The 27,851-nt window shown below is 46.1% G+C and overlaps 1 protein-coding gene across 1 annotated transcript in view; it reads right to left on the bottom strand.

Annotated features, from left to right (window-relative positions):
• The window catches only part of OLFML2A (olfactomedin like 2A), an 89,981-nt gene extending 62,874 nt beyond the window's left edge, over positions 1-27,107 (bottom strand). Inside the window, exon 1 of the mRNA XM_088471097.1 lies at positions 26,907-27,107. Within this exon, the coding sequence (XP_088327223.1) occupies positions 26,907-26,975 (69 nt within the window). The 5' untranslated portion in view covers positions 26,976-27,107. The remainder of the gene's footprint in view (positions 1-26,906) is intronic.
• Positions 27,108-27,851: the final 744 nt, after the last annotated feature.

The following is a 27,851-nucleotide window of genomic DNA, read 5'->3' as shown; positions in this document are numbered from 1 at the left end:
ACATTACATAAGTGGTAACTCTATGCAAAAAAGCAAGTTTCTTTAAAATCCCTCCCTCTCACATAATGGCATGCTCATGGCATTCACCACGTCACCAGTCACCCAAACCACAGCCATTGTAGTCTATTTTCCAGACAGCTACATACTACTACATACTAACTAACAATGGTCTACTACATACTAACCAAAAATTGTCAACTACATACTAACCAACAATGGCCTACTACGTACCAACTATTAATGGACTACTACATAATAACCAATGATGGCCTACTACATACCAACCAACAATGGTCTACTACATACTAACCAACAATGGCCTACTATGTACCAACCAACAATGGTCTACTACATAATAACCAACAATGGCCTACTACATACCAACCAACAATGGTCTACTACATACTAACCAACAATGGCCTACTACATACCAACTAACAATGGCCTACTACATACCAACCAACAATGGCCTACTACATAATAACCAACAATAGTCTACTACATACCAACCAACAATGGCCTACTACATACTAACCAATAATGGCCAACTACATACCAACCAACAATGGTCTACTACATAATAACCAACAATAGTCTACTACATACCAACCAACAATGGCCTACTACATACTAATAAATAATGGTCAACTACATACCAACCAACAATGGGAAGCCACCTCCAGCCACAGTGAAGCGAGTGCAGTCACAGACTGCAACTGCCTCACTGAAGTAGCAGATTTTGCTGGGGGGGCTTCAGCCCCGCAGCCCCTAGGTAAAATCAGCCACTGTAACCTACCAAAGTTCTTCTCAAATTAATGAAATCAGGTGCTTTGTATCTGCTATATATGTTATAAAGAGTGTCCCGCTTTAATTGGAATTGGCAAAAAAACAAACAAAGAGAATCTGTGGGATGGGGAGAGGGACTTCAAAGATATTACATGGCTTTCCTCCAACTGCCCGATGGCATTCGAAGGTTTGGATAGCTATAGGATCTGGAGATACACACCTTTAATAGGAATGTAGTCATTAAGTCGACAGTAATAATGTTGATATTGTTAAAATGTCGACATTCTCAGGCAGCCGCTCACATATACCCCTGTGGCTGCCCAATTACAGAGCACAAGTGGGCAGTCCGGGGAGGCCGATGACACCATTCTCGCTGAATCATTGCAGACCCCCGCTATTCAATGCCTGTTTTCTCTGCTGCACTGTATTACGGGGACAGGGCCACTGTGAAACATTCATGCCACCACACTCCCTGCACAGCCCACCTTTCCGACCATCATGCCCCAACTATGTCTACCTTGCTGCCCTTCCCGAATGCAGGTCAGCAAGTATACTAACGTCACTTAATAAATGTCTACATAATGAATGTCGACATAAGCGCTGCGGAATATGTGTGCCCTATATAAATAACTGGTAATAAATAAATATCATATAGCACACCCCTTCATTCACTATATTTCCTTTACTGGCTACGTAAAGATCAGATGCCCTGGCTGCCTTCAAAAGCCATTCATGACTCTTGTCTTTATTAAATATGTGAGACAAACAGGTAGATCTCCCTCTCCTTTACCTGTAATACCTACACCTGGGAAACACCCATTGCTCTTTTTATCCCATGGTGTCTGCACGAGTACACTTATTAATGATTTAGCCTCCTCTAAACCTTTTCCATCTTTTGCAAGTATTCCAAATAAACCCCCAATTGCCATAGCAAATTGTTACCCATATCTACAAATAAGCAGTTTATTTCAATCAGTCTCTAAAACAATCATTTCCAGACCTCTAACCTCATTGAAATTCATATGACAAAGTCAACCTTATTTTCATTACATATGGGGATTTGGGACCTCATTCAGAGCCGGTCGCGTGCGGTCGGTCTGAATGAGGGGAGGACGTCTTGAATTTTCAAGACGTCCTCCTTTGCGGTGGTAAGGCTGTGGGTTAACACCCACAGCCTTACGACCGCCTAAGGTGATGGTCGCGATGGTCAAGACCATCGCGACCATCGGGGCTTACGACGAGACCCTAGGGTAGGGTCTCCCTTGTCATAAGCCCCGGAGAGCTTTCGGCTCTGTCTGAGCCGGAAGCTCTCCACTGACATCACTAGTGATGTCAGTGGGGCCGCCCCCAAACGGTAGGCATTCCCATGGGAACGCCCCCGTTTGGGCTGCCACCCCCCGGCCCACCTTCCAAACGGGGCGAGCTGTCAATCAACATCGACAGCTCGCCCCCTTAGGATCGAGACGCGCTACGACCAGCGCTGTCGGTCGTAGCGGGTCTCACGCATGCGCACGATGGCGCCGGTGCCGTCGTGCGCATGCTCTGTGGGGGGCCATCGACCCGGTCCGAGCGCATCGGCGCTAACGACCGGGTCTGAATGACCCCCTTGGTCTCAAAACATCATTCAAGTTTCCACATGAAACTCTCTGGGTACTGAACTTGCTGACATGTTGAAGGGGGAGGACCAGACAGAGATCTGGAACAATATGACTATCAGTTCAATTTATGGTATTTATTTTCTTTGTACTGTTAGTATAGTATTTGGTATAGTATTTGACTATGACCTTAAACTTGTTTTGTTAAAATCTTTATGTCTATTTGTTTATTCAACTTTTTTTGTTTTCTTTTGAGTTATTTCCTTCCATTAGGAGAATATATAAATATCATTGTTTTACTTATTTTTCAAGGGCACGTTTTAACATCTTATATATATATAATCTGCTTAGTCCATTTGTCCGGTATCTCTTTGAATATCTCAAAGACTAATTAAGATATTGATGTGATTCTTATGCGATGGATTTCAATCAGCAATAAATTTCAGAATTTGGAATAAAACTGTATAAAATTTGATGAAAAAAAATAAAATTGACAAAAACCATAAGAAATGCTTTGGTATAGGTAACCTGAAAACTACCAGAACACAGAGCCGGCACAGTGACCCGAGGGAAGCGGGATACGGGTAACCGCCACAGGCTGCTCTTCTCACGCACTACTGGTGGTCTGTGCTCTTACATAGACCCGGCGCTCTACCAATGTGCGGACACTGTGTACGTTCTGCCCAGTTCCGCACATGAATGGCCGCCTGGCTGTGGGAGGGAGAGCGCTCGGGCGGCACAATATGTGAGGCTGCTGCTGTAGGATGCGCTCTTCCCTCACCTACTTTCTCCAATACGTTAATTCCAGGCTTGCAACTCCCAGCCAATCAGCACCGGGTTTGCACCTCGAAAGCAACGCCTCTTTTCTCTGCTTTCCACGAGAGCTGCCAGCAGCCGCTGATTGGCTGGAGGCTGGGAGGCAGTGAGGCAGAGTAACAGTGCATTATTATTTGCATCTATAGGGGCTCAGCTTGCAATACCCCCTGGAAACGGTCCATTTTGCTTCAGAGTCCATGGCCAAATATATCATCGCACGTACAAACTGGCGAAATGTCACAATAAAAAAATAAATAAAAATAAAAGGGTGTGGCTTAGCTGGTTATGTTTCACACTCATCTTTTATTACCTGATACCGTCGTATTAACATACGATCTAGCCATTATCTAGCGAAGCATTTTCCGTATGTATGTTCTGGGTTCAAGTTGGCAAAATATTCGCCACGGGCATACTAGTGCAGTAATCATTTGCAGTGAACTTATATTTGTCAGTTGAGCCACATAAAAAATGAGCAATTCCTAGAGAAAAAAAAACGTGTATAATGTTTGTGTGTAATAAATAATTTGAAAACACAAAATTCACAAATATTTAAAGAAAAAAGTTTATTAATCGATTACGTTGGTTCTCCATATCCATACTCTGCTGAATAACAGGTGCCGCTACCCTTTATTACAATTTTCTGGTGGTACTTCCGCTGGGGCCCCTGACAGTAATTAAATAAGCCTTGTATTCCCTGAGATCACCATTGGTGCCAGCAGGTATCACATACCTAGGGGGGAGATGTATCAAACCTTGGAGAGAGATAAAGTGGAGAGAGGTAAAGTACAAACCAATCAGCTCCTATCTGACATTTTACAGGCTGTTTGAAAAATTAGTTAGGAGCTGATTGGTTGGTACTTTATCTTTCTTCCCCATCAGTACATCACCAGTGTGTATGATTTGGATACTGGGCCTGATTCAGACCCGGTCGCGAGTGCTGAGCGCTCGCAACTGGGTCGATGGTGGCCCAGAGCACATGCGCACGACTGAGCCGGCTCCGCCGTGCGCATACGCAAGACCCGGATAGCGACGGGCAATCTGTTGCTCCGGGTCTCGCACCAAAGGGGGCGTGCTGTCGATGTTGAGTGACAGCACGCCCCCTTTGGTGGGCGGGCCGGGGGGGGTGGCTGCCCAGATGGAGGCGTTCCCGGCTCTGTTAGAGCCGAAAGCACTCTGGGGCTTGCGGCAACGAGACCCTACCACAAGGGTCTCGTCGCAAGCCCGATGGTCACGATGGTCTTGACCATCGCGACCATCATCCTGGCCGCTCGCATTAGCTGTGGGTGGCAACCCACAGCAATGAGAGTGGCCGGGAGGCCGTTCCATAAAAAAAAAAAAAGACGCCCTGATTCAGAGCTAGCGCTCTGTCAGAGCGTCCGGCTCTGAATCAGGGCCACTGTTTCTTACCATCCCGTTTTGCACAGGTCAAGGACTGTGTACTTTGGGTGATATCCTTCCAATTAATTAATCAACGACCTAGCAACACACACTTCAATCAATTATATTGTTCAATCATGTGCAGTGCATGTCAGATCTCTTTCCTAATGTTATGTTAGTTAATGCTTAAAAGCATACTGTAGGCGTATTCATAATGGGTGCGGGTGTGCAGGGCACATGGGTTTATAATGGGTCCATGGGTGTCCTGCACCGCACACCCTGCACCCATACTATACTTACCTTGTGCCGGTATGCAGGTCCCTCTTCCTCCATGGCACCATTTCCCTAGTGACATCTTTGGAAAAACTATGATACTGTGCCAGAGCCTTTGCTCTCTTGTATGCATGTGCCATCTGCACGAATATTACTGGGAAGATGGCGCAGTAGAGGACAGGTAAGATGGTAAGATGTCGGGCTGGGGGATGGGGGGGTTGGGTGCTGCTCAGAGGAGGGGCTACACACGGGCCCCTTTGGGCATTAATACACCTCTGCCCTAAAAGATAATGTAATATCTTTAAATGAATACATTTTTTTAAACGAACTTACAAAAAAAAAAACTTGCTGGCGTAAAGATTTAAGAAAATACTTTTTCTCACATATGCTTGTGAGAAATATGTGTTACTAAGTAAATATGCCAATTGCACTTAAGCGATTAAAGTTGGCGACTCAATTGATTTATTGCACCCTATCTCCCATCGTACAATGTTTAACTGTTTTTGGGCACCCATGCATATCGCGTCCAAATAGACAGGGTTTAGCCATGTAAAATGGCTAAACCCGTCTAAAGTCCTGCTTTGGGCACCCCAGAGTGCCGACTTATCACACATTTCTGCTCGCCGCCCGGGGGGCTGCCAGCAGAAATGTGTGCTCCCGTGTTCAATGTTTATGTTGCAAAGGATGCAGTCAGGAAGCCTACGGTCGCAATGCCGACCGCCGGCTTCCCGACTGTCTAATCCCGGCAAGGTACAAATGACAGGCATCGAAATCCTGACGTCTGTCATTAGATCTACACCGGGAGCCCGACACCTGGCTTACCGATCGCAGGTAAGCCGGGCGCGGACAACTGCCGGGGGGGAGTGGGTTAGGTTATGGGCTCCCGGGGGAACTTAGGGTTAGGCACCCTCCCGGGAGGTTAGAGTAATGTAATATTCGGCAGAGCCGGACTTAAGCTCCGCCCCTGCAATTAGGCCCCGCCTCCCAGCACTGCTGCAATTAAGCCCCGCCTCACGGTGATATCATCCGTCAATTACCGGGAGGGCAGGAGGAACCAGGCTGCCAGGGGGCGTGGCCTCGCGGCAGGCGAAAAACAACGTCCTTAGGGGAGAAGAAGTGCGGCCATCTTAGGCTGGGGCTGCAGGACGGGAGGAGGGAGGTCCCGCGGTACCCTGGTATCCTAGGGGAGGGTGCATGGCAATCTGCCATGAGCCACAATTTATATGTACAGGGGAATGCCCCTGTAATGCAGTAAGGGGCCCCTGAGAGAAACCCCTAGGCAATAAGGAGCCTTAGAGAAGCCCCTGGGTACAGACAAAGGGGGTAAGTCACCCTTCCCACAGTCCTGCAAGGGAGCTGTGAATAAAGCAGGCCCACTGATAATGAACCCCTTTTGAGAAGAAGATTGGGGAGTGCTGCAGAGGTAGCAGCTGGAAGCAGAGTGCCTGCTGAGTGAGGAAGTCACTGCAGAGGATCTCAGGGAAAGTGCTGCCTGATGCCACAGTGGAAGATGAGAGATCTCCTGTGAAGAGACAGCCCATGTGTGAGAGGGTGAGTGTCTGTGATGCATAATGCTGGATCCCTGGTCGATAGCCCCTGAAGAAGTGCCCTATAGTGAGGGAGGGCTCAGTGCAAAATGGCAGTGTGGCTAGAGGGGAGTTTAATGGAAGAATCCTGTGTAACCATGTGCTGAAGAAGAGAAGCCCAGCAGTAAAAGGGTTAACGGTATGCATTAAGTTGCCAGCACGTCAGATGAAAGGGCCCTGGATAGTGGGACTTGTACTAGAGGCAGAGCCCTGGGATATACAGGACGTCAGTATGCCTGAAGAAGGTGTATGCGAGGTGAGGGAAGGAGAAAGGGTCCCTGTGTAATGGGATGTGCTGCACGTTAGCAGTCTCTCGTGAGGATAGAGACGAGTGCGATGAACTTCGTATCTGGAGTCCCCTGTATGCTGTATGAAGTATTTGTTGGACTGACATGCGTAGAACTACTGAGCTCAGCAACACCGGGTATGTGCTACCATTTTACTGCTGTGTCATATATGTAAGTCTGCGCTGGAGGTGCTAGTTTGGAGTGGAACGTAACTAATCTTCTGTAACCATTAAACTTAAAATACAGCATTTACCATCTACTGCAAGTATTGTGCTGGAGGAAGTTGGCTAAGTAGAGCTTGTAACCATTACGCTTACTGTGCTGGAGGATATGGAGGAGTGTAAATAAAGTTTTACCTGTTATTGCATCATGAGATGGTCTGGCGCCCAATAATTTCTTTACTGCACTGCACCTGTTGTCCACATGTGTTCCCTCCATCAGGTACTTTGTGCTAAGCACCCGAGTATTCGGGGGCCCTGCTGGTCATGGATTCCATACCCACGCCATAGCCGGAACAAAGGAGAGTCACCATGAAGAGGTGAGAGACAGTATTCAGGTACTCCATGTAAGTGTACCACAGTACCAGTAGGGTTGCACAGTTAGGCTAGAGGAAGGGAGGGTTAAGGTTAGGCACCCCCGGGGGGAGGTTAGGGTTAGGCACCCCCCCTGGGAGACTTAGGGTTAGGCTGCGGGGAAGGGGGGGTTAGGTTTAGGCACTTAGGGGGGGATTAGGGTTAGGCACTTGGGGGCGAGTGTAGGGTTAGACACCCTTAAAGGAGGGTTACAGTTAGGGGGTAAAAAAAAGTAAGCTAATACTTACCTTTTGTAGCTTCGGGATCTTCACCCCTGCTGGGCTTCTGCTGTTGGGATTTAAACCGCCGGCCATGCGGCAGTAAATCATACTGATTCCATTTTGCACATGGAGTCGAGCTCCTGTAAGAAATACGCCTCCTGACAAACGTATATACATTTGTGTCCAGGTTTGACTCGGTCGCAATTATGAAAATGCTCCCATTTACAGCACTTCCCAGCTCCATATTGTACAAATGATGTGGCCAATTTCATCCACGCACATGGTGTCAGTTCTTGATTAGTTACAGGTACAGTATGTCATCCTGTTAGTGGAGGGGAACGGAACTGTTGCAGCACAGTCATGTTATATTGTTCCCTGTAGACCTATTTCCTTAACAAATTAATGCAGCTAAAATTCCCTTTAACATAAACACAAGCAGTAAAACAAAAGTATTGCGTGTGAAATAGTCATGATATATAGTATTACTGGACAGTCAGAGTTGTGATAGACAGAATAAAAATGCAAAAATGTGTTATGTTAGTTATAAGAACACTGTAACTCTGCTTGACTTATTCTGTAAGCATATAACACATCTCATACATGTTATTCCAGTGTGACCTGCTAATGGTGTAGATTAGTATCCTGGGAATATAATAAACAAGCAGTAGTAATTGCCCAACATAGTACAAACCAAGCATTCCAGTAACTTGCAGTGTGTAATAGAGCAAAGTTTGTCCATATAGTATAGTATAAAGCGATTGTCCTATAAAGCTGATTCTCAAAATTCTGAACACATAAATGCAATTCTCGAACCACACCTCCACCTGGCAAATAACCTTTATTTACCAGAAGAAGGTGTGCTACAAGAAAATGGCCACCAATTGCCAGCACACAGATGTAATCATTTCTAAGTGTTTCCTCTGTGGTGTGTTTGCCTTGCGTATCTCCGGCCTGGCTTCCTGGGAGTCCAGAAGATAATCTGCTATTACTATATGCCCTGGAGAGTCAGAAAGTATGTACTATAATCATGGAAATTTTAATATGGAGTAAAAGTAGTATTAGCACTGCGCCACCCACGACTGGTGACCCTCCATTAAGCCCTAGGGATGTAGATTGTGAGCCTGATTCAGAGTTGGGAATAGAGGGGGTAATTCAGACCCACTCGCGAGCGCAGGACGCTCGCAAGCGGGTCGATGGTGCCCTACTGCGCATGCGCACGACGGAGGGAGCTCCGTCGTGCGCATGCGCGAGACCCGGCTAGCGACGGGATAGCCGTCGCTCTGGGTCTCGCACCAAAGGGGGCGTGCTGACGATGTTGAGTGACAGCATGCCCCCTTTGGTGGGCGTGCCGGGGGCATGGCTGCCAGTCGGAGGCGTTCCCATGGGAACACCTACCGTCTGAAGCCGGCCCCACTGACATCACTAGTGATGTCAGTGGGAGTGATTTTGGCTCTGATAGAGCCAAAATCACTCCAGGGCTTGCGGCAGCGAGATCCTACCACAGGGTCTCCGTCGCAAGCCCGATGGTCGCGATGGTCTTGACCATCGCGACCATCATCATGGACGCTCGCTATAGCTGTGTGTGGTCACCCACAGCTATGCGAGCGTCCAAGAGGCCGCTCCATTTTCATGTAGGAGGGCCCTGATTCAGAGCGAGTGCTCTGGTCAGAGCGTCCGGCTCTGAATCAGGCCCAGAGTGAGATCTTTCTCTCAACTGTGAACCTGAACAAACCATATTGCAATGCAAGGGGTGTAAATACATAAATTTTTTTACATGTGTGGTAAATACTGGCTGCTTTTGCATGTAGCCCACAAATACTGCACAGTTTTATTATTACTGTATGATTTAGATGTCAGTTCAAAACACTTCTCCCAAATCTAAATCTCTCTGCACATTTTAAATCTGCCCCACCTGCATAGCAGCATGGTTTTACCAAGATGATCAGTTGAGAGAGATATCTCACTCTGGGCCTGATTCAAACCCGGTCGTAAGCGCTGAGCGCTCGCAACTGGGTCGATGGTGGCCCACAGCGCATGCGCGAGACCCGGCTAGCGGGGCAATCCGTCGCTCCGGATCTCGCACCAAAGGAGGCGAACTGTCGATGTTGAGTGACAGCTCACCCCGTTTGGTGGGCGGGCGCGGGGGGTGGCTGCCCAAACGGAGATTTTCCCGTGCTTGCCGTTTAGGGACGGCCCCATCGACATCACGACTGATGTCAGTGGAGAGCTTCCGGCTCAGTTAGAGCCGAAAGCTCTCTGGGTCTTGCTATGAACGAGACCCTACCACAAGGGTCTCGTCGCAAGCCCGATGGTCGTGATGGTCTTGACCATCGCGACCCTCATCATGGCCTCTTGCTGTGGGTGACTTGCTAGCTGTCACCCACAGCTATGCGAGCAGGAGGCCGCTCCAAAAATAAATAAAAAAACGCCCTGATTCAGAGCAAGCACTCTTTCAGAGCGTCCGGCTCTGAATCAGGCCCTCTATTCCCAAGTCTGAATCAGGCCCTGAGTGTATAGAAAGATTTTCTATCTACACCTCCTGGTGTACTATACCTCCTTGTTTCAAAGATCAGTCTAACCACAGTTTGTGCCTAGTAGTTTTGATCAATGCATCCTTACAAAGCCCTAAAATATCTAACCCTAAATCAACTACAACCTCAACATATAAAAAAAATAATTATATTCCCTCCCTGCTTCACCTAATGCTTACCTTTACCCCTTCCATATTGCTTTATAAATGCCAGAACAACAGTAATAAAACAGGGGTATTAACAGATAGAAAAAAAAAGTCGAAAGGAAAAGTTTAGTCACTTCAAAACTTTTAAAGATATGATTTTAAATCTATTTGGTGCTGTGTGACATAAATGACTTATGGGTCTTTTCAGTATGTTAATTATCGAGGTCCCCGGTAATTAACATTCTAACTCGCAGCATATACCGGCGCAATTCATCATTACTTCCAGGGCGGAGACAGCTGATATGAAAATCAGCTATCTCCCCGAATGTTTTCACTCCTCCTTTAGGTTTAGATTGTTGCGCAGTACGCAACAATCGAGCGATTGTGTGCGTATTAGCAACTGCGTTCCTTGCTGAATCAGGCCCAATCTCCCTTGAGCAGGGCGGGCACAGTTTACCTTGCAGTAATGGAGGCGCAGGGGTGAAGCAGCGGATCAAAAACTCTAAACTGCGGCCCAGTCAGAGGGTCGAATTGGAGCAAGCGCAGGGCCAAATTTGGCATGTGTGTAGTTTAGACACCCCTGTACTAAAGGGAGAATCTTTTAACCACTTTATTCCGGTACATTCTTCTCATTGCAAATCATAGCGAAGCTGATTAAAGAAGCATTGCAGCGGTACATATAGTCAGGGCCGGCTCCAGGGTTCTGAGCACCCTGAGCCAGCTCTGGAGAGAGCGCCCTAACCTTGACCAAATTTTGGGGCGTGGCCTAATTACCATAGGCCATGCCCCCTGTGTGACGTTATTTGGCGGCGTGCCCGTATGGCACGCCTCCAAATAACATCAGGCTGAGGGTAAAGCCCAGCACTCCGTCACTGGCTGGGCTTCCCCCAGCCCTCTCCCGTCAGTGAATGGTTGCCGCACGCATGCGCGCGGCATCCATTCACTCTCTGGGGGTCCAGCACTGCCGCACAGCTGCGGCGGTGGGGGTCCCCAGCCTCCCGATTTGACCACCCGCGGGCCACTTCGGCCCAAGGGTGGAACAGCGGGACACTAGTGTCCCGCTGAACTCGGGGTGCTGGGGAGGGGTGCCGCCCTCAACGGGTGGCGCCCCTGTGTGACCACACTGGTCGAACACCCCTAGAGCCGGCCCTGCATAAAGTGGTGCAATCCTCTTATCACTAATGTTATCTCAGGATGGCGAAACAATTACATTATTGTTATTATGTCTTTTTATTTTTATATTTTTAAATATTCTAATTTTTCTTCCTATGAAAAGTGTGGAATAAAGGTGCGTACACACTAGACAATATTTTACACGATTCACCCGATTTCGACGCATCGGAACGACAAATCGTGTAAAATATGATTGTGAATGTCCACTCACGACCACGATGCCGATGCGCGTACCTGCTGGTCGTACATCGCATCTTCAGATCTTGCCTACAGCAGGCAAGATTTGCCAATCTCATACACGATTTTGTGCAATAGATAGATTTTGTGTACGATAGATCTTAAGTCAGATTGGACACTTTTTAGCACCATATCGTGTCCTGGAGTGCCGGGGAGCTGCCGGAGAGAGCACAAGGGAAATAGCTAACAATACAGTATCGTGAGCACATCGTCTAGTGTGTACGCACCAAGTCTGGGCTGGACTCCACGATGCAAGCAGAAATGGCTGGAGAGGCGGTAATATTCTCCTTACCACTGCAGCCAGTATTGTAGGAGAGCTCAGTATCACTCACCTGGCCCAGCGACATTTTACTAGCAAATAGCGGCAGAACAAGATTTTACATTGCCGCAATAAGAGCCAATGGAAAACGATTGTTTTTACTACACCATGGGGCATACTTTTTTGGGGAAAAGTGATTAGAAAAGACGAATGCATGTACAGTACAAGAACAGACTCTGCTTTGAGTAAATGCACCCGAGATTTAAGTATTTTAAATACCAAAGTGTGACAGACAGGAAATTTAGCATCCGAGAATTATGTACGCAGTACCTAGTCATGCACAGCCTTTGTTTTCTCATTATGTTCTTTAATAATAGTCATGTTGTAATATTTATAGCCATAAGTTAATACATTTTACCACTTCAATATTATGTGAATGCCAATGGTGCTTAAAATGTTTATATGCTGAATCCTTTTTAAACAATGTGTATAAACATCATTTCAGTAGACTGGGATTAACAATTACAGTATAATTTTTCCCCACTGTAAACTGATGCATAGGATGTGCAGTAGGATTGACCATCGACCATTTATGATAAGCAACAGCAATGGTTTGATGGTAAGCAGGGCCAGATTAAGGCCTGGGGCCAGTGGCGTAACTAGGGCAGGGTGAGCGGGGCACGTGCCCTGGGCGCCTATGACAGGAGACTCAGGGGGCCCCCCCCCCCGCCGCCTACAGTCCGGCCCCTCCTAGTTGGGCAGTGTAGTGTGTGCGGTCAGCTCTACACATTTACACAGGACCGGCACTAGGCTTCCCTGCGCCCAGCACCGGTCCTGTGCTGCACAGCCGAGCTCCTTCCCTCCCCCTGAGCGTTTGCCCAATAGCGCCAGGAGGACGGTGGGAGGCGAGCTCAGGCTGTGCAGTTTAACACATAGATCGCAGCCAGCTCGGCGGCGATGTGTGTGTTAACCAGCAGCCAATGAGAGTCAGACAGTGGCCGGAGCCGGAGCGTGGATTCAGGTAAGTTAATTTTTTTGTTTAAACGTGTGTGTCTGCACTACGGGGGGGTCTACAACTGGGGGGTGGGCTACTACTGGGGGCACTGCATCCAGAGGGGGAACCTCTACTGGGAACTACTACTGGGGAGGGAAACTAATACTGGGGACACTACATAAGGCTTACTACTAGGGGACCACTACTGGGGGCACTAAATAGGGAGGGCCACTACAGGGGGCACTTTATAAGAGCACTGGATAGGGGGGATCACTACTGGGGGCCTGCATAAGGGGGACTACTACTGGGGGCACTGCATGGTGGGGGGGACTACTGCTGGGGGCACTATATAAGGGGCTTACTACTAGGGGCACAAGGGAAACTACTACTGGGGACACTACATAAGCGGCTTACTACTAGGGGACCACTACTGGGGGCACTAAATAGAGAGGACCACTACAGGAGGCACTTTATAAGGGCACTGGATAGGGGGGATCACTACTGGGGGCCTGCATAAGGGGAACTACTACTGCATGGTGGGGGGGGGACTACTGCTGGGGGCACTATATAAGGGGCTTACTACTAGGGGCACAAGGGGCACTGCACTGGGGGGACCACTACTGCAGACACTAAATAGGGAGGACCACTACACGGGGCACTCTATAAGGGACACTGGATAGGGGGAATCACTGCTGGGGGCCTGCATAAGGGGGACCACTACTGGGGGCACGACTACTGCTGGGGGCACTATATATAAAGGGCACTGAATAGGGGGTACCACTACTGGGGGCACTGCATAGGGGGGACTACTACTGGGGGCACTACTACTGGTATCTGTTTAATAGTGTTCACTCTAGGTCCGGTGCCAAGCAGGGCACCAGACGTAGAGAAAGGGCACATGTTCATGCGTCGAAGGTGCGTCTGTGCCCGAAAAAGGGGCATGGCCAATGAAAAGGGGCATGTCTTTAAGACGTGTCCCTTTTTGTCACTCTTAGGGGCGTGCCGGACACGCCGGGCTGTCCCCAAGCGCTGCTATCAGTGTGAACGGATGCTGGGCGCATGCGCCTGGCATCCATTCACCGGCATATTTATAACGGGTGCAGGGTGTATGCGGTACACACACCCTGCGCCCATATTATACTTACCTCTCTGGAGACCCACGTCGGCGCTGGTGTCTGCTGTAAAAATGGCTGGAAATTGGCCGCCGCTGCCATTTTCCCATCATTTGCGCATGCGCAGTACAGGGAAAATGGCCACCGCGGCCATTTTCCCGGTGACCTTCGCATGCGCTATAGACTCTGGGCACATTGTAGTGCCAGAGTCTATAAGTGCGGCGCTGGTGGGGCACCGATCAGTGCGATGCTGCCCATCAGACGGAGAGGAGGGGGCCCGTGATGGAGACTGCACATGGACCCCCTCCTCTCTAGAAACGCCCCTGGACCCGTGGGTGGGGACGGCACCTGCAGGCTGTTTAAGTGGGGAGCTGCACGGAGGACAGGGTGCTTTTTGCCCTTTAGAAATAGGGCAGGGCGCAATGGTCAAGACCATCGCGACCATCGGGGCTTGCGACGAGACCCTAAGGTTGGGTCTCAGCAACCGCAAGCCCCAGGGAGCTTCCTGCTCTGATCGAGCAGGAAGCTCCCCACTGACATCACTGCTGATGTCAGTGCGGCCGCCCACAAAACGGCAGGCGTTCCTTAAGGAACGCCTCCGTTTGTGAAACCACCCCCCTGCCACGCCTACAAAACGGGTTGAGCTGTCGATCAACATCGATAGCCGCCCCTTATGTAGTGAGCTCCGGAGCGAGAGAAATTCTCTCTCGCTCTGGGGCTTGCGCATGCGCAGTGCGGCCGCTGCGCGTGCGCAGGGCCTAACCATCGACCCGGTTGCGAGCGCTCAGCGCTTGTGACCAGGTCTCAATGAGGACCAATGTCTACAGCTTGTTTCTTGTTTACATTGATCACAACTTCAGAATAGTACAGACAGAAGCAAAGGTAACAGTGCTGTACTAGGGCAATTCAGCACTCCAGGTTGGCCCCTGTGTGTGTTAGATAAGGGACCTGCAATACAAAATTACTTTCCACCACATTGCTAAATCATGTTTCCTAATGTATTCATTTATAATCATCAATGACATATACATTTCCCCTCACTCTCTTTGTGTCCACCCATAGCCCCTCTAGATTGTAAACTCTCACGAGCAGGGACCTAGGGCCTCATTCAGCTTGTATTGCTGATGCTGCAATCGCATACGCAGGTCAGTTGCGATAGTATGCTAATATGTGCAATCACAAAGCACTCGCACGCACAAAATGCAGACACCCACTTCCCTCTCGTACATCCGCAACACCTTGCAATCCAGCCAAAACATCGGTAACATCGATGTACATCGGAGCCACTCGCACATTTAAGGCAGGTCTGACCCTACTACTAACAACTTCGCACGTTATCAGATCTCAGACTGCGGAGGCCATCGCAGTGGCTAATTTATGCACGGCGTTGAAATGCACTGGCACGCCTGCGTTCGCCCGACCACCCCCCCATCACCACTCCTAAACAGTGATACCTGTCAATCACTCTGCGATGGGTCTGCGTACTGATTGCGATCGCAGTTGATCGCAATAAGGCATTTGCGCTTGCGCACTGCGATGAATATGCATGCACAGTACGCAACAATCGCCTATCTCATATGCTTTAGCAGTTGCGATACAAGCTGAATGAGGCCCCTAATCTGGGCACTGCAATGATGTAAATATGTACATTTGTAATGTTCTTGTCTGTACCATTTTGAACTTATGCACTTTGCGGTATGTTTTACCCATATGTAAAAGAATATAATATGATGTAGTATTTTCTCTATGTACATATTTTGCTTGGGGTTTTTTTTGAGTCTTTGATCAAACATTACGACTACCCTAGTACAAGAAGTGTTTATGTCATTTGACCTTCCAACTGTGTCTTATAATGAACTTCCTTTGCATAGGCAGCAGAGAAACACCTACACCCAGGAGAATTCAAGTGGAACACTTAATCACTGTCCCACCTCTTTTATGGGTGGGTGAAAACAGTGAGACCTTCTTTCCTATTACAACAATATACCAGGAACAGCTGACACAAACAGAGTATAACCGCATTAAATGTACAAGTGCAGCTGTACTAGAGCCAGGAATGTATTTTACTTACAAGAAACTCAGAATTGCTTTATCATAATTGTCAGCGCTGTATCAGGATGGCAGTGCGCCCTGTGCTGCACTGCCACCCCTCGCCCCCTCCTCCCCCTGAGCGCTTACCTATTTCCACCTGGAAATGGGTGAAGGGCGGGGAACTTCTACGGCGTCGCCCTGCGAGCGCCAAGCAGCACTGCAGGAGGTCTCTCTACAGACCTCCGGAGCCGGACAGGTTGCGGCCGGTGACCTTGGATGCTTCCGCCGTGTGCGGAGACACCGGCCGCACCACCCTCCCTACGGCCCTGATAATTGTACTCTGCACTACACAAAATCCAAATGTGATAATTGGATAGTTTAAAAGTAGCTCTCGGCAGGTGTGTGCTCAATGTCGTTAACAACACTGAGCACACATTGGACGATATCATGCATGAAATCGTTCAGTGCCGGGCTCCCTCCCTCATCCCCGAACATGCAAAAACCTGACTATATCGTCAGGTTAGTCTGCATGTTCGGGCGATGAACAACAAACACCAACCACTGCGGGAGCACGCATCGTTGGTCATTGTCGTTCATCAAACTGGACGTTCATTGTTCATCAAACTGGACGATATAGTGAACGACTGAACGATATCGTTCAAAATATCGTCTAGTGTACGCACCTTAAAGGGCCTATTTATCAAGAATTCCAAACATTCTGCGAAAAGTAACAATCAATCTCACATTGCGATATTTAACATTATTGTAGTAATTTAGGCCCTGATTCAGACCCACTCGCAAGCGGCTGTCCGCTCGCAAGTGGGTCGATGGTCTGCACTGAGCATGCGCACGACGGAGGGAGTTCCGTCGTGCGCATGCGCCAGACGCGACGAGCGAAGGAAAGTCCTTCGCTCGTTGTGTCTGATCAAAGGGGGCGTGCTGTCGATGTTGATTGACAGCACGCCCCCTTTGGTGGGCGTGCCGGGGGCGTGCCTCCCGTCAGAAGCCGGCCCACTGACATCACTAGTGATGTCAGTGGGAGTGATTTTGGCTCTGATAGAGCCAAAATCACTCCGGGGCTTGCGGTTGAAAACCTCAACCGCAGGCTCCGGCTCGCAGTTTCGATGGTCGCGATGGTCACGACCATCGCGGCCATCAAACTGCACGCTCGTATAGGCTGTGGGTGGTGACCCACAGCTATACGAGCGTCCAGGAGGACGCTCCATTTTTATGGAGGGTGGCCCTCATTCAGAGCGTGCGCTCTGCTCAGAGCATACGGCTCTGAATGAGGGCCTTAGTCAGGAGAGTGGATGCTTAAATGCAAATTCACTCAAATAATTTCCATGCATTGCCAAACATGGAAATAATGACCAGCCCCTGCTCTGTCCCACCCCCACCCTGCTATATATACTTTAGGCCCCATACATCAGAGACGGATAGCTGTGATGCGGCGATACAGAGTTGGCGAATTGGTGAAATCCAACATGTTGAATTTCACAGATTTGCCAATCACAATCAAAAAATTATCGTGATTGGCAGATCAATGAAATTTAAAATGTAGAATCTCACAAACCCTGCGACGGATCGTGGAACATCGATGTTCGCCGGTCGGCATTTCTGACCGGTGGATCGGCATTTCTGATCCGATCGCAGTATTGAAGCGATTCATCTCTGATGTATGGGGGCCTTAACCCTTACCTGGTTGCCCGTCCAGGGGCTTACTGCAGTGAAAGCCGCTGGATGGGGTGGCGTGTGCTCCGATCCCCACTTCACATGCATGTTGGAGACGCTGTGGTATGCCGATCGGCATAAAAGCCTCTTCATCCCTGAAAACTTGAATTTTGCAGAATACGACTTGCAAAAAACAACTCACTGAAAAAGCAACAAACTGGTTGCGAAATGCAAATTGACCTGTAACTGTAACCACACACTGGTTGCAGATTTATTTTACTTTTATCTTTATTTGTATCAATTTAATTTGTATCCCTTTAGTTGATTTTCTCCAGTTTACGTACATCCCTGCTTCTTCCACATGCTGTATTTCCATTTGCTCACACTTAAAACACTAGAAAGCTTTGTTATCTCTTTTAAGTCTACATTCTTACAGATGATCTGCCTTGCATTACCCTAATTTCTATTCCATAGTCATTACTTACATCTAACAACAATAATACTCTGATACTAAATCTGTTTATATACATCTATTCATTAGTTTATACCTATTAATAATTTCCTCCAAACCAAAATTAGCTTCACAGCAGTGGTCTCCAACGTTAATTAACTACTTTAGAAAAATGAAACCTCCTAAACAGCTACTAAAATTGAAGGAACAACTTTCTGGAGCTAATAACCAAATAATTGAAGGTAATTTAAAGGAAATTAAAAAAAAACTGTTTCATAGAAAATAAAAATGCATTTAATTATTACAGTGATATTGTTGTAGTTTGTAAATAAAATGTAAGCACAGGCACATTTCACTGTTAATTACCAGCTCCAAGGAGGTACATGCAGTAGAGGAGCAAAAGATATAGGCAGGGCTGCTGTGTGCTTGTCCAACAGGGCTGGGCGGGAGTCACTCACTCTGCCGTAGTGTAGACACCATGGGTGGAACCACGGAGAAGCACGTCAAGTGATTTCTGTAGAGGCTGCGGCAATCACGTGATGTGCTTCCCTGTGGCTCCACCCATGGCGTCTATGCCACGGGGGAGCACACGTCAGAGGTCACTTTCTCCTAGTTGACTCCACAGTACTGCAGCTAGGTGAGCTACCAAAATTAAGACCGCGAGCCACCGCTAGCTCGCGAGCTACAAGTTGGAGACCACTGCTCTACAGCATACTTCCACATTCCCCATTATGCCCATAACCTACCACACTCTCCATCTTCCATTTATTTCACATTAATCTCATTCCCAACTTCCACTAACATTCCCCCTGTAGCCCCCCCCCCTCCCTTCCACCTGCTTTGTTTCCTTTCTCCAGTTCTCCCCATCACCTAAACTCAAGCTACAGTATTACTTTTACTCCATCAACTCCTCCTAATAGGCACACGGCCCTTCAATTACACACACTTATTCCTCTTCCTCCTAGATTCGGGGTGAGTATTAAGCTACCCCCCAGCTGTTGTAGAACAACACATCCCAGCATGCCCTGCTATAGTTTTGCTATTTGGCCATGCTAAAACCTGTGCAAGGCATGCTGGGATGTGTCGTTCAACAACAGCTGGAGGGCGGCTTATTGCCCACCCCTGTTCTAGAATCTTGTGTCCCCTCCCGCGATGCTGCAACCCGGAATCGCAGGATCGCAGAAATCCAACATATTGGATTTTCCCGATTTGATGATCGCGATCAAAAAATGATCGTGATTGTCTAATCAGGGACATTTAACATGTCAAAATTCAGCGATCCTGCGACAGATCGCTGAACAGCGATAGTGGAATGCCGGCATTTCCCTTCGCATTGCCAGATCGTGACAATCAGTCGCAGATGTATGGGCAGCTATAGAGTGAGCAGACGTACTTAGTCTAGCAAACGCCATTCCATATACTGCAACTAACCAATGATGTACAGGTGATGTGACAGTGACTGATTGCATACAGGAAGCATCAACTGCTATCTAACCTCTATGAGTTTGCAGCTTCATTCAACTTACAAATGAGTTTCTATTTAAAAATGTATTGTTGTTTCTTTTACCCCTTTTCCACCTAAATTCCGGGTCTGACCCGGAATTGGAACAGAGTTCCTATCCGGATCAGACCCGGAATTTAGCCGGCGCCAACTCAGGATATTCCCGAGTCGGCGTCGCTCACACAGGAGTCGGGTCTGCATAGACCCGGCTTTCCCGGTGTCATCTCCAAGCGCCACTGAATCGTGACCCGGAGTGCGCTGTTCTCACAGCAGGGTTTCACGGGCAACGCTGTTAACCCTGTTATTTACCTGGGTTGGATTGCTGGGTCACTCGACCTGGCGATCCAACCCTCTCCCCTTTTACACCAGGGAGCTGCCCGGGTTAACCCTTCAATAACCCGGGTTTTAGCTCCGGTGTAAAAGGGGTATTAGATGTGAATAATGGATTATGGCAACATGAGCTGAAAATAGATGAGCTGAAAATGTACATAGATTCACTGTAGGGTGGAAAAGCAAAATAGACCATGGGCTACTCTAACGCAGAGTTTTTTCAGGCCCCCGATGACACATGCCCGGTACTCGCAGAGGCCCTGAGCCCAGAAGCAGCGTGATAGCAGAAGCCTGAGAGTGTGGTGTATGCTGCTTTGTTTGTCGTCTCTTTGCTAATTATCCTTCAACAGTTGAAAATTAATGGAATGTTAATTGAGTTGATATAAATAATTTGAGGCATGTGATAGTATCAAGACATGGGCCTTATGAACACTCATATGGATGACTGGATACTGCACTTCGATACATTTTTAGTCAAACATCTGTCCTCTCTCTAGTCTAGTGTAAAACTGTGCGGGCCCTTTTCAGCCATTAGAAAACTAAATAAAGACATATGACCTTCTCCAGCTTATAAACTTTAAGTGGCCTATCTGGACTCTCTTTCCAAAATGAATGGAAGCTTAAGGGGATGCACACACCTTCTCACACATGCTAACAATAAATCCTATGTTTGCCGGAGAGATATATTAAACTATTACGGTGCTAGTGATGAGGCAACAATTAGCAAGTGACCCATGGTGCAGCACTTTACAACAACATGTGATTGCGGAAAGGAATGCAGAGGTAACAAGCCATATAGACTCTGTTTACAGTCACTGCACTGCTAAGTGCACTTGTTGCCTCATACAAAAAGCGTTCTTTCACTACTGGCACCCATCTGCCTCACTCCTGGGTATCTGAAAGATATTACCAATATGGGATCGTGTGTTCTTTCCCTTCAATTCTAATGCTGGCCATACACTATCACGATTTCGGGCCGATTGCCTGATTTTAGATGCGTTGTACGATGAATTGTGTCGAAATCGTGTAGTATTTAGGTAGGATACGAGCCGATGTGTGCTCCTGCCGCTCTTAAAACCTATCGTATGATCAGATGTGTAGCCTATATTATCTATCGTTATCATATGCAGATCATGCCTTGTATTTGTGCATGCGATGCATCGTGCATCCGTCCAGCGTCATGAGTTATATTTTGAAGAAGTGTATGTTCTTTCAATGACCTTCCCTCCTAAACTGCAGATCAATCATATCTTGAGATCGTATGTACATAGGGCCTGATTCAGACCCGCTCGCAAGCGGGTCAATGGTGGGGCATTGCGCAATGCGCGTGCGCAAGCCCCGGAGCGAGAGAGAAATTCTCTTGCTCCAGGGCTCGCTACAAACGGGGCGGATGTCGATGTTGATCAACAGCTCGCCCCATTTTGTAGGCGGGGTGGCTGGACAAACGGAGGCGTTCCTGAAGGAGCGCCTGCCGTTTGTGGGCTGCCCTACTGAGATCACGAATGATGCCAGTAGTGAGCTTCCGGCTCTATTAGAGGCGAAAGTTCACTGGGGCTTGCGGCAGACGAGACCCTATCACAAGGGTCTCGTCGCAAGCCCGATGGTCGCGATGGTCACGACCATCGCGACCATCACCTGGCCGCTCGCTAAAGCTGTTGGTGGTTACCCACAGCTTAGCGAGCGACCAGGGGGCCATGTTTTTAAAAACGAAGAGGCCGCCCTGATTCAGAGCGAGCGCTCAATCAGGCCCATAGTGTGTCAATCGTGTGGCCGGGACTGCCAGGGAGCTGCCGGGGAGTTCAAGGGAAATCGTAAGATGAATCTCATGTTATGCTGGTCGTACTAGTGTATGGCCAGCATAAGGAGATTATCATGAGTCATCTTGAGATCCGTGGCCATAACAAAAAATATAAGCTATGGATATGTGAGGTTTTATGAGCAATAATTATAGTATTATAATTATTTCCCATCAAATAAAAGCTTTCCTAATGGTTGCAAATATGATGACATAATGTCCGCTTTCTCAAAAACTGATGCGAGTCGGCCCCGTTTTCCAGGCCTGCTGAAGCCAGTGTCTTAATGGCCTCAATTGTGGAGAACAGGCGGCCATTCTAAGTAGCCTTCGGCTCACTCATAGGGCCAATGCCTTCAGAGACCTCTTGCGGCATTAGCATATTTTTGTATTGCCGCTGTGTCCAAAGACTCAGCTGCAATGCAAATAGCGCACAGCACTGAATCAGGCCCATTGTGTATATTATAAAGTGGCATCAAGAACAACATGGGAAACATTTATGAAAAAGTTACACAGGTAACATCATCAAAAAGGCTTCTGTAACCCATAGCAACCAGTTAATGTTAATTTCCAACTTTCTAATACAGCTTAGAAAAAATAAAAGAAACTAGCTGAACTATCCGGCGTTGCAAGGGTTAGGTATCCCAGACCAATTGCCACTCCTCTGTGAAGTTTTCAACCAAATCCATCCAGTGGAAAGCCCAGAACAGGCTCCCCGGGTCAAAGTTCTGCCCAGCGTACACCACAAGGAGGTCCGACCAGGACCTCAACCCCCCTAAAACCTAACCAGGACCCAAATGGATCACCTCGCGTTGGTTTCATCCCAATCAGTGCAGGGGTGTCCGAATGCATAACAGCACAGACAAGATGTCTGATTAGCTGCTATGGATAAAGCACATCATCTGCCGTTTCCTGTGCATTAGGTTTCAAAATGTTCTAAACATTATATCGCTTCTTATTGAGCAGAAGATATATCCAGTCTCTCCTTTTTAAAAAAAAAACCTTGTTAAAATGTTTTTGTTTTTAAAGGTTAATTTCAAACCGATGCAATAAATCTGTGTTTATAAGTAATACGTTTCAGTAACATTTTATGGGCCCATCATCTGATAATATTTCTAAAAACTTACAGATGTGTCCAAATGCATCTTACTTCCATGCGCATTAAACAGATCTTCTAGTGGCGCCATGCCGTGGCGTGACTCAATAGTGCAGAGTGTCTTTTTGTGTGACTTTTTACCTACAAATGCGTCTAATTCGCAAAGAGTAGTATTTTGCATGCAAATACAGCCGCAGTGTCACACTGAATATATGCATCACTTTGCGAATAAGATGCATTTGAAGGTAAAAAGTCGCACGCAATGATGCTCATCGCTACTGAGTCACACGGCGCTCACACATTATGTTTAACGTGACTTGTAGTGCATGGAGATAAGATGTATATGTAGACACAGCTGTATGAAGCATCCAAGATTTGTTGGTAAATTTTAAAGAAATCTTTAGATTTGTTTTTGTATTGTTTTTTTTTTGCAATAAATACATTTTGAAAATATTTGGGCACTACACTTTGCAGAACAGTGGGGTTCCAATGTGACTCAAGGGACATCTACTCCTGACAGTACTTGCATAATGCTTCAGAGCTCATATCCTTAAGTTTGAAAACGCACTTATGTATTTTTGTATTTTTTTGGGGGGGGGGGGGCGGAGGGGGGCAAGAATAGGATTTAAATTATTAACTAGATTGTATAATCTATTGTCATCATAATGTACATAAGATGTATGATATACCTGCACTTCTTCTGCAGTAAGAACTGATTGGGTGCAAAACTCAAGATATTCATGTAGCAAAAAAAAATGTTACACCCACTATGACTGCAGTTGTTAACACAATGAAAACTGCTCCAGGACTAGGATTTAGGTGACTGCTGAAAGCAAGAATAGTGGGAAGCAGCTGTCTAGAGCGAATGGATTTCTAAAGTGCACGCCATCAGACATTGCTAAGGAGGGAATGGATTCCAGATTAAAGGGAAGGCAGGAATGCTGTGATGCAGGAGCACATTAGTTTATGAATGCATTGTTCAAAAATGTAGATAATCCAGGATAACATCTTGATTGAGTGATATATAGTATAAGACGTCAAAATTACAGTTTAAAGGGGAAGATGCATTGTTAAAATTGGGGAAATTAATATATTGGTCAGGGAAACTGTATACCTGTATTATAATAACAATATAGGAGTAGTTAAAAAGGGAGTACAACATTTGTTTTTTTTATTTCTGTTCAGCCAAGATGATTATTTATGACAGTGTTATTGCCTTTTTTCTGCTGTATTGTGGTGTTAAATACCCATATTTTAAAGTTATTTCTATATGTTTGCTAGAGAATTCAATTATCATGTATCAAGTAAGTTCAAAGAGACAGTAGACTGGGCTCCTGTAACCACTCCCCTCCCCTTTGCACTATAATAGTGGCTGGCAGCCAGTCAGCCAAGATTTCTATTAGTTTGTTTTGTCTTTACTTAGCTGTAACAATGTTGCAGCACTCAGCAAAAACAGTTAGCCCTGGGCACAGAGATCAAGACTAAATGAAAAACAACAGCGTAATAATATAATGGTAGAGGAGTTCAAACATTGCTAAATCAAATGATCTTTCTTATTGGCTTGCTACGTTTGGTTTCCAGGCTAAATGGTATGCAACAATTTTGGAGAAACATGCGACACCACAGAAGTGGTTATTGGAAGACTTAGAAGAGACTTCTGTAGAGCAGCTGAAAACAGATGTGAATGACACCATAAAGGAAAACATTAATATCCACTTGTTTCCTCTCAAAGGACTGATGTGTAGCCCTGACATTGAGCTGTGAAATAATAGAACTAGGACTCGGCTGCACCATATCCCAGCAATGTGACAAGCAACAGGGCAGGAAATGGCAAGGCTTGATCAGTGCCTCACACCGCCTCCAGACATTGTTCTGAAATGTTTTTTTTCCATTAACTTCAATGGATCCAAATGCATTCTATATACAAGCAATTCTGAGTAAATCTGCTACATGTATGATAAACACGCTTCCAATGGAGATCAGTCTTGCTTACATCCATGGGATCCAAGGAACACTTTAATATTGACAGTATAGGGTAATGTAAAGCTTTTTTCAGCTTACTATGTCCCAGTTTTCATCCAATAAGGTGCATTTTTCCATTCATTAAAATGGAATCCTAATGAACTCATGAATACACATAAAAATTAGAAATGTGCAGAGACCCCCATGTTTTGGCTTTGGTTTTGGCAAAACCACCCTCAAATGTTATGGTTTTGGCAAAACCACTATCAGTTATTTTGGTTCGGTTTTGTGTTTGGATTTCTTTAAAATTGATAAAAACAGCTAAAATCATGTAATTTCGACCTGTTTAGATACAATCCAAAATCCGAGATCCGGGTTTTTATATTGTAGATTTGAACTTATGGATGGACCAGAGGACTCGGTTCTACTCGGAACCCCAAAAGTGTTCCGAGCCAGGACTCGGTTTGACTCGGTAGCCCAAAGTTCAGGTGTGGTTTTCAGCACAACCAACCTGCTCATCTCTAATAAAAATACAAACGTTTTTAAAAGCATTTTTTTTCTAGAATTATACTGTAAAGTGCACAAAGTAATGACTGTACACAAAAAAAAATCCTAAGTGTCACCAAAATTTAAATAGACAATATTGCTCAAAATAGGATGGATAAATCTGTAATCATGTTTTTTTTAAATGCATTTTCAGTATTTTTTCTTGAAACCTCCAAACATAAAACTCTGGTTCATATACATTAGTGGAAACAGGGTTGCCCAATGGAAATTTTAGCTGTGTTCATCTAGTAGTGAATGTGATTTGTACAGCTATTATGATAAAAATTGTTGATTCCTGTAAATGTGAAATCCCTATATATATTCAAAGGTTAGGAGCATTCAAAATAAAACATACTACCCTAAAAGGTGTATGAAAAGGTTGAGTATTTTTATGGACACATAAGCCATAGACGTCAATGATCTTTGATCACTGCCATTCACACCACATTAACCCCATAGTACATGCAGATAAAGGCACATTAGCTAGTGTTATTATGAGTCTTTACAATTGCAAGTAGAAAAAAAAGAGGATTGAAGAGCACACAAATCATTTCCCATTAACCCTTTCTTTCCCAGTGCCCTCCAGACTGCGATGTGTTGCTTATTACTCTACAATGTCCACAAGAATGGTAATTATTATTCACTATTGTTATAGTGCCAATCATATTATGGAACGCCATACAAAATAATATGTAATTACACACATCAGTTCTTGCCCCATTGAAGCTCACAGTCTAAATTTTCTTACACGCAACACTCACTATTAGTGTCAGTTTGTCAGAAGCCAACTAATCTGACAATATGTTTTTAGAAAGTAGGTGGAAACAGAAGCACCTGGAAGAATACCACACAAAAAAAAAAAGATTAAAAAAAAATAAGTACCATTGAAAATGATGAACCATTTAATACAATTTGTCCTTACAAACAAGGCATCTTAAATGTAGCTGCCCAGAGTATTTTATAACTGCAACTTGAGTGACCCCAAAGAAGAACATTCATTTACGACCAGTAAAAAGCAAACTTGCCACCTATGTAATTGTCCAAACAATAAAGCCAGAAGTGAGAGCTCAGCGCATACAGAGGAACAATTGCTCAGTATAAGGAGCGCAATGCAGCACATCCAGTTGCACAGGGTTGACATTAAAACTGAGACTCATACAACTGTTTTAATCAGTCAAAGCCAGAAAGAGCACATGACACAGGCAGCCTACTTGGGCAGATGCAGCAGCAGAGGTCTGCAGTGGACATTCCATCCCAGTGCTGATTTCAGGAATGTTATGTGTGGATGTAAATTATCACACACAAATTTCTTGATACTTCAGAAAGCAAACAGGCTGCTGGTGTCTCTACTAAGTGTCCAGCACAAACTATTTTAACAGAAGCAATCAGTAAAGAACACAGAAATGTTGAGAAAACCTTAGAGATAAGGAGCAAAACATATTCATAGGTTATACAAAAGTTTTCACAATATCTCTCCCTCTCCATGATACAACCTATTACTGGCATAAGTAACCGATTCCCATAAGTCCACAGATAATATTTAAACAGTGAATCCTCCTACCTTACTGTTTGCTGTTACGGTAGTGATGAAGAGGAGAGAGAAGAGCTGAAGCTGTTTATATCCCCACATGGCTGTCTGTGACTCTGCTGATAGACAGGAGTAATCATGTACTGGCAGGCAGTGGCTGATACTGGGAGCTGGTGGATGCTGGTGGAGGGAGGGGCGGTGATATGGACAGATGATTCCCTCTTCTGCCTCCCTCAGCTCTGATAGTGAACTGATTCCCTTTCACTGTCTCTCAGTCACTCCAGTAGGAAGGGAGGAGCATAGAGTAACACCTCTAATCATCACAGCCACAATAAAGACAAATAGTTCATTTTAAAACACAGATCTCCTATAAAATGTACCATTTAAAGCTCAAATCGCAGCAATTTGACAGCATGACAAGCTGTCGACAACTACAAGCTAACACAGTATTGGGCAACAGTCGGTTCAGGTGGCCCCCCCAAGCCTTCACTTGCAGCCACCAGCTCCTTCCTGCATTGCTGTCAGATTTCTTTGTCATAAAGGCCTGCTGATATCTTATAACAGATAGGTGTATCTTTCATTGATTAAATGTATTCATTTAAGTACTGAGATTAGGAGTAATGTGCGGCCCTTCTGAAGGTTAGAGGGCCGGCCAATGTGGGCCTTGAATTGTATCAGGTTGCCTATCACTGAGCTAACAGGATCATGAAGAGCTACAAGGGAATATGTAGCTTCTCTTTGTGTGGTACTTATCAAAGACTACTTTCCCTCTGGTGACTAAGAAACACATGTAAGAGCAAAAAGGTTGCTCTCTCTAAGGGCTTCACCAGGAATGATGGAAAAAGTTTTGCAGCCAGAAACAGAAAGAGGTATATTTATTAAAGGTCGATTTTAATCGATTTAAAATAAATCAATATCGATTTACATTAATGTTTAATTTCCAGGGCTAAATTACACATTTACTAATACATAAAAAAA

The sequence above is a fragment of the Taudactylus pleione genome, unplaced genomic scaffold (assembly GCF_031769625.1).
Source record: "Taudactylus pleione unplaced genomic scaffold, aTauple2 ptg000110l, whole genome shotgun sequence".
NCBI classification, from domain to species: domain Eukaryota; kingdom Metazoa; phylum Chordata; class Amphibia; order Anura; family Myobatrachidae; genus Taudactylus; species Taudactylus pleione.
This window is presented reverse-complemented; position numbering and strand designations above follow the sequence as displayed.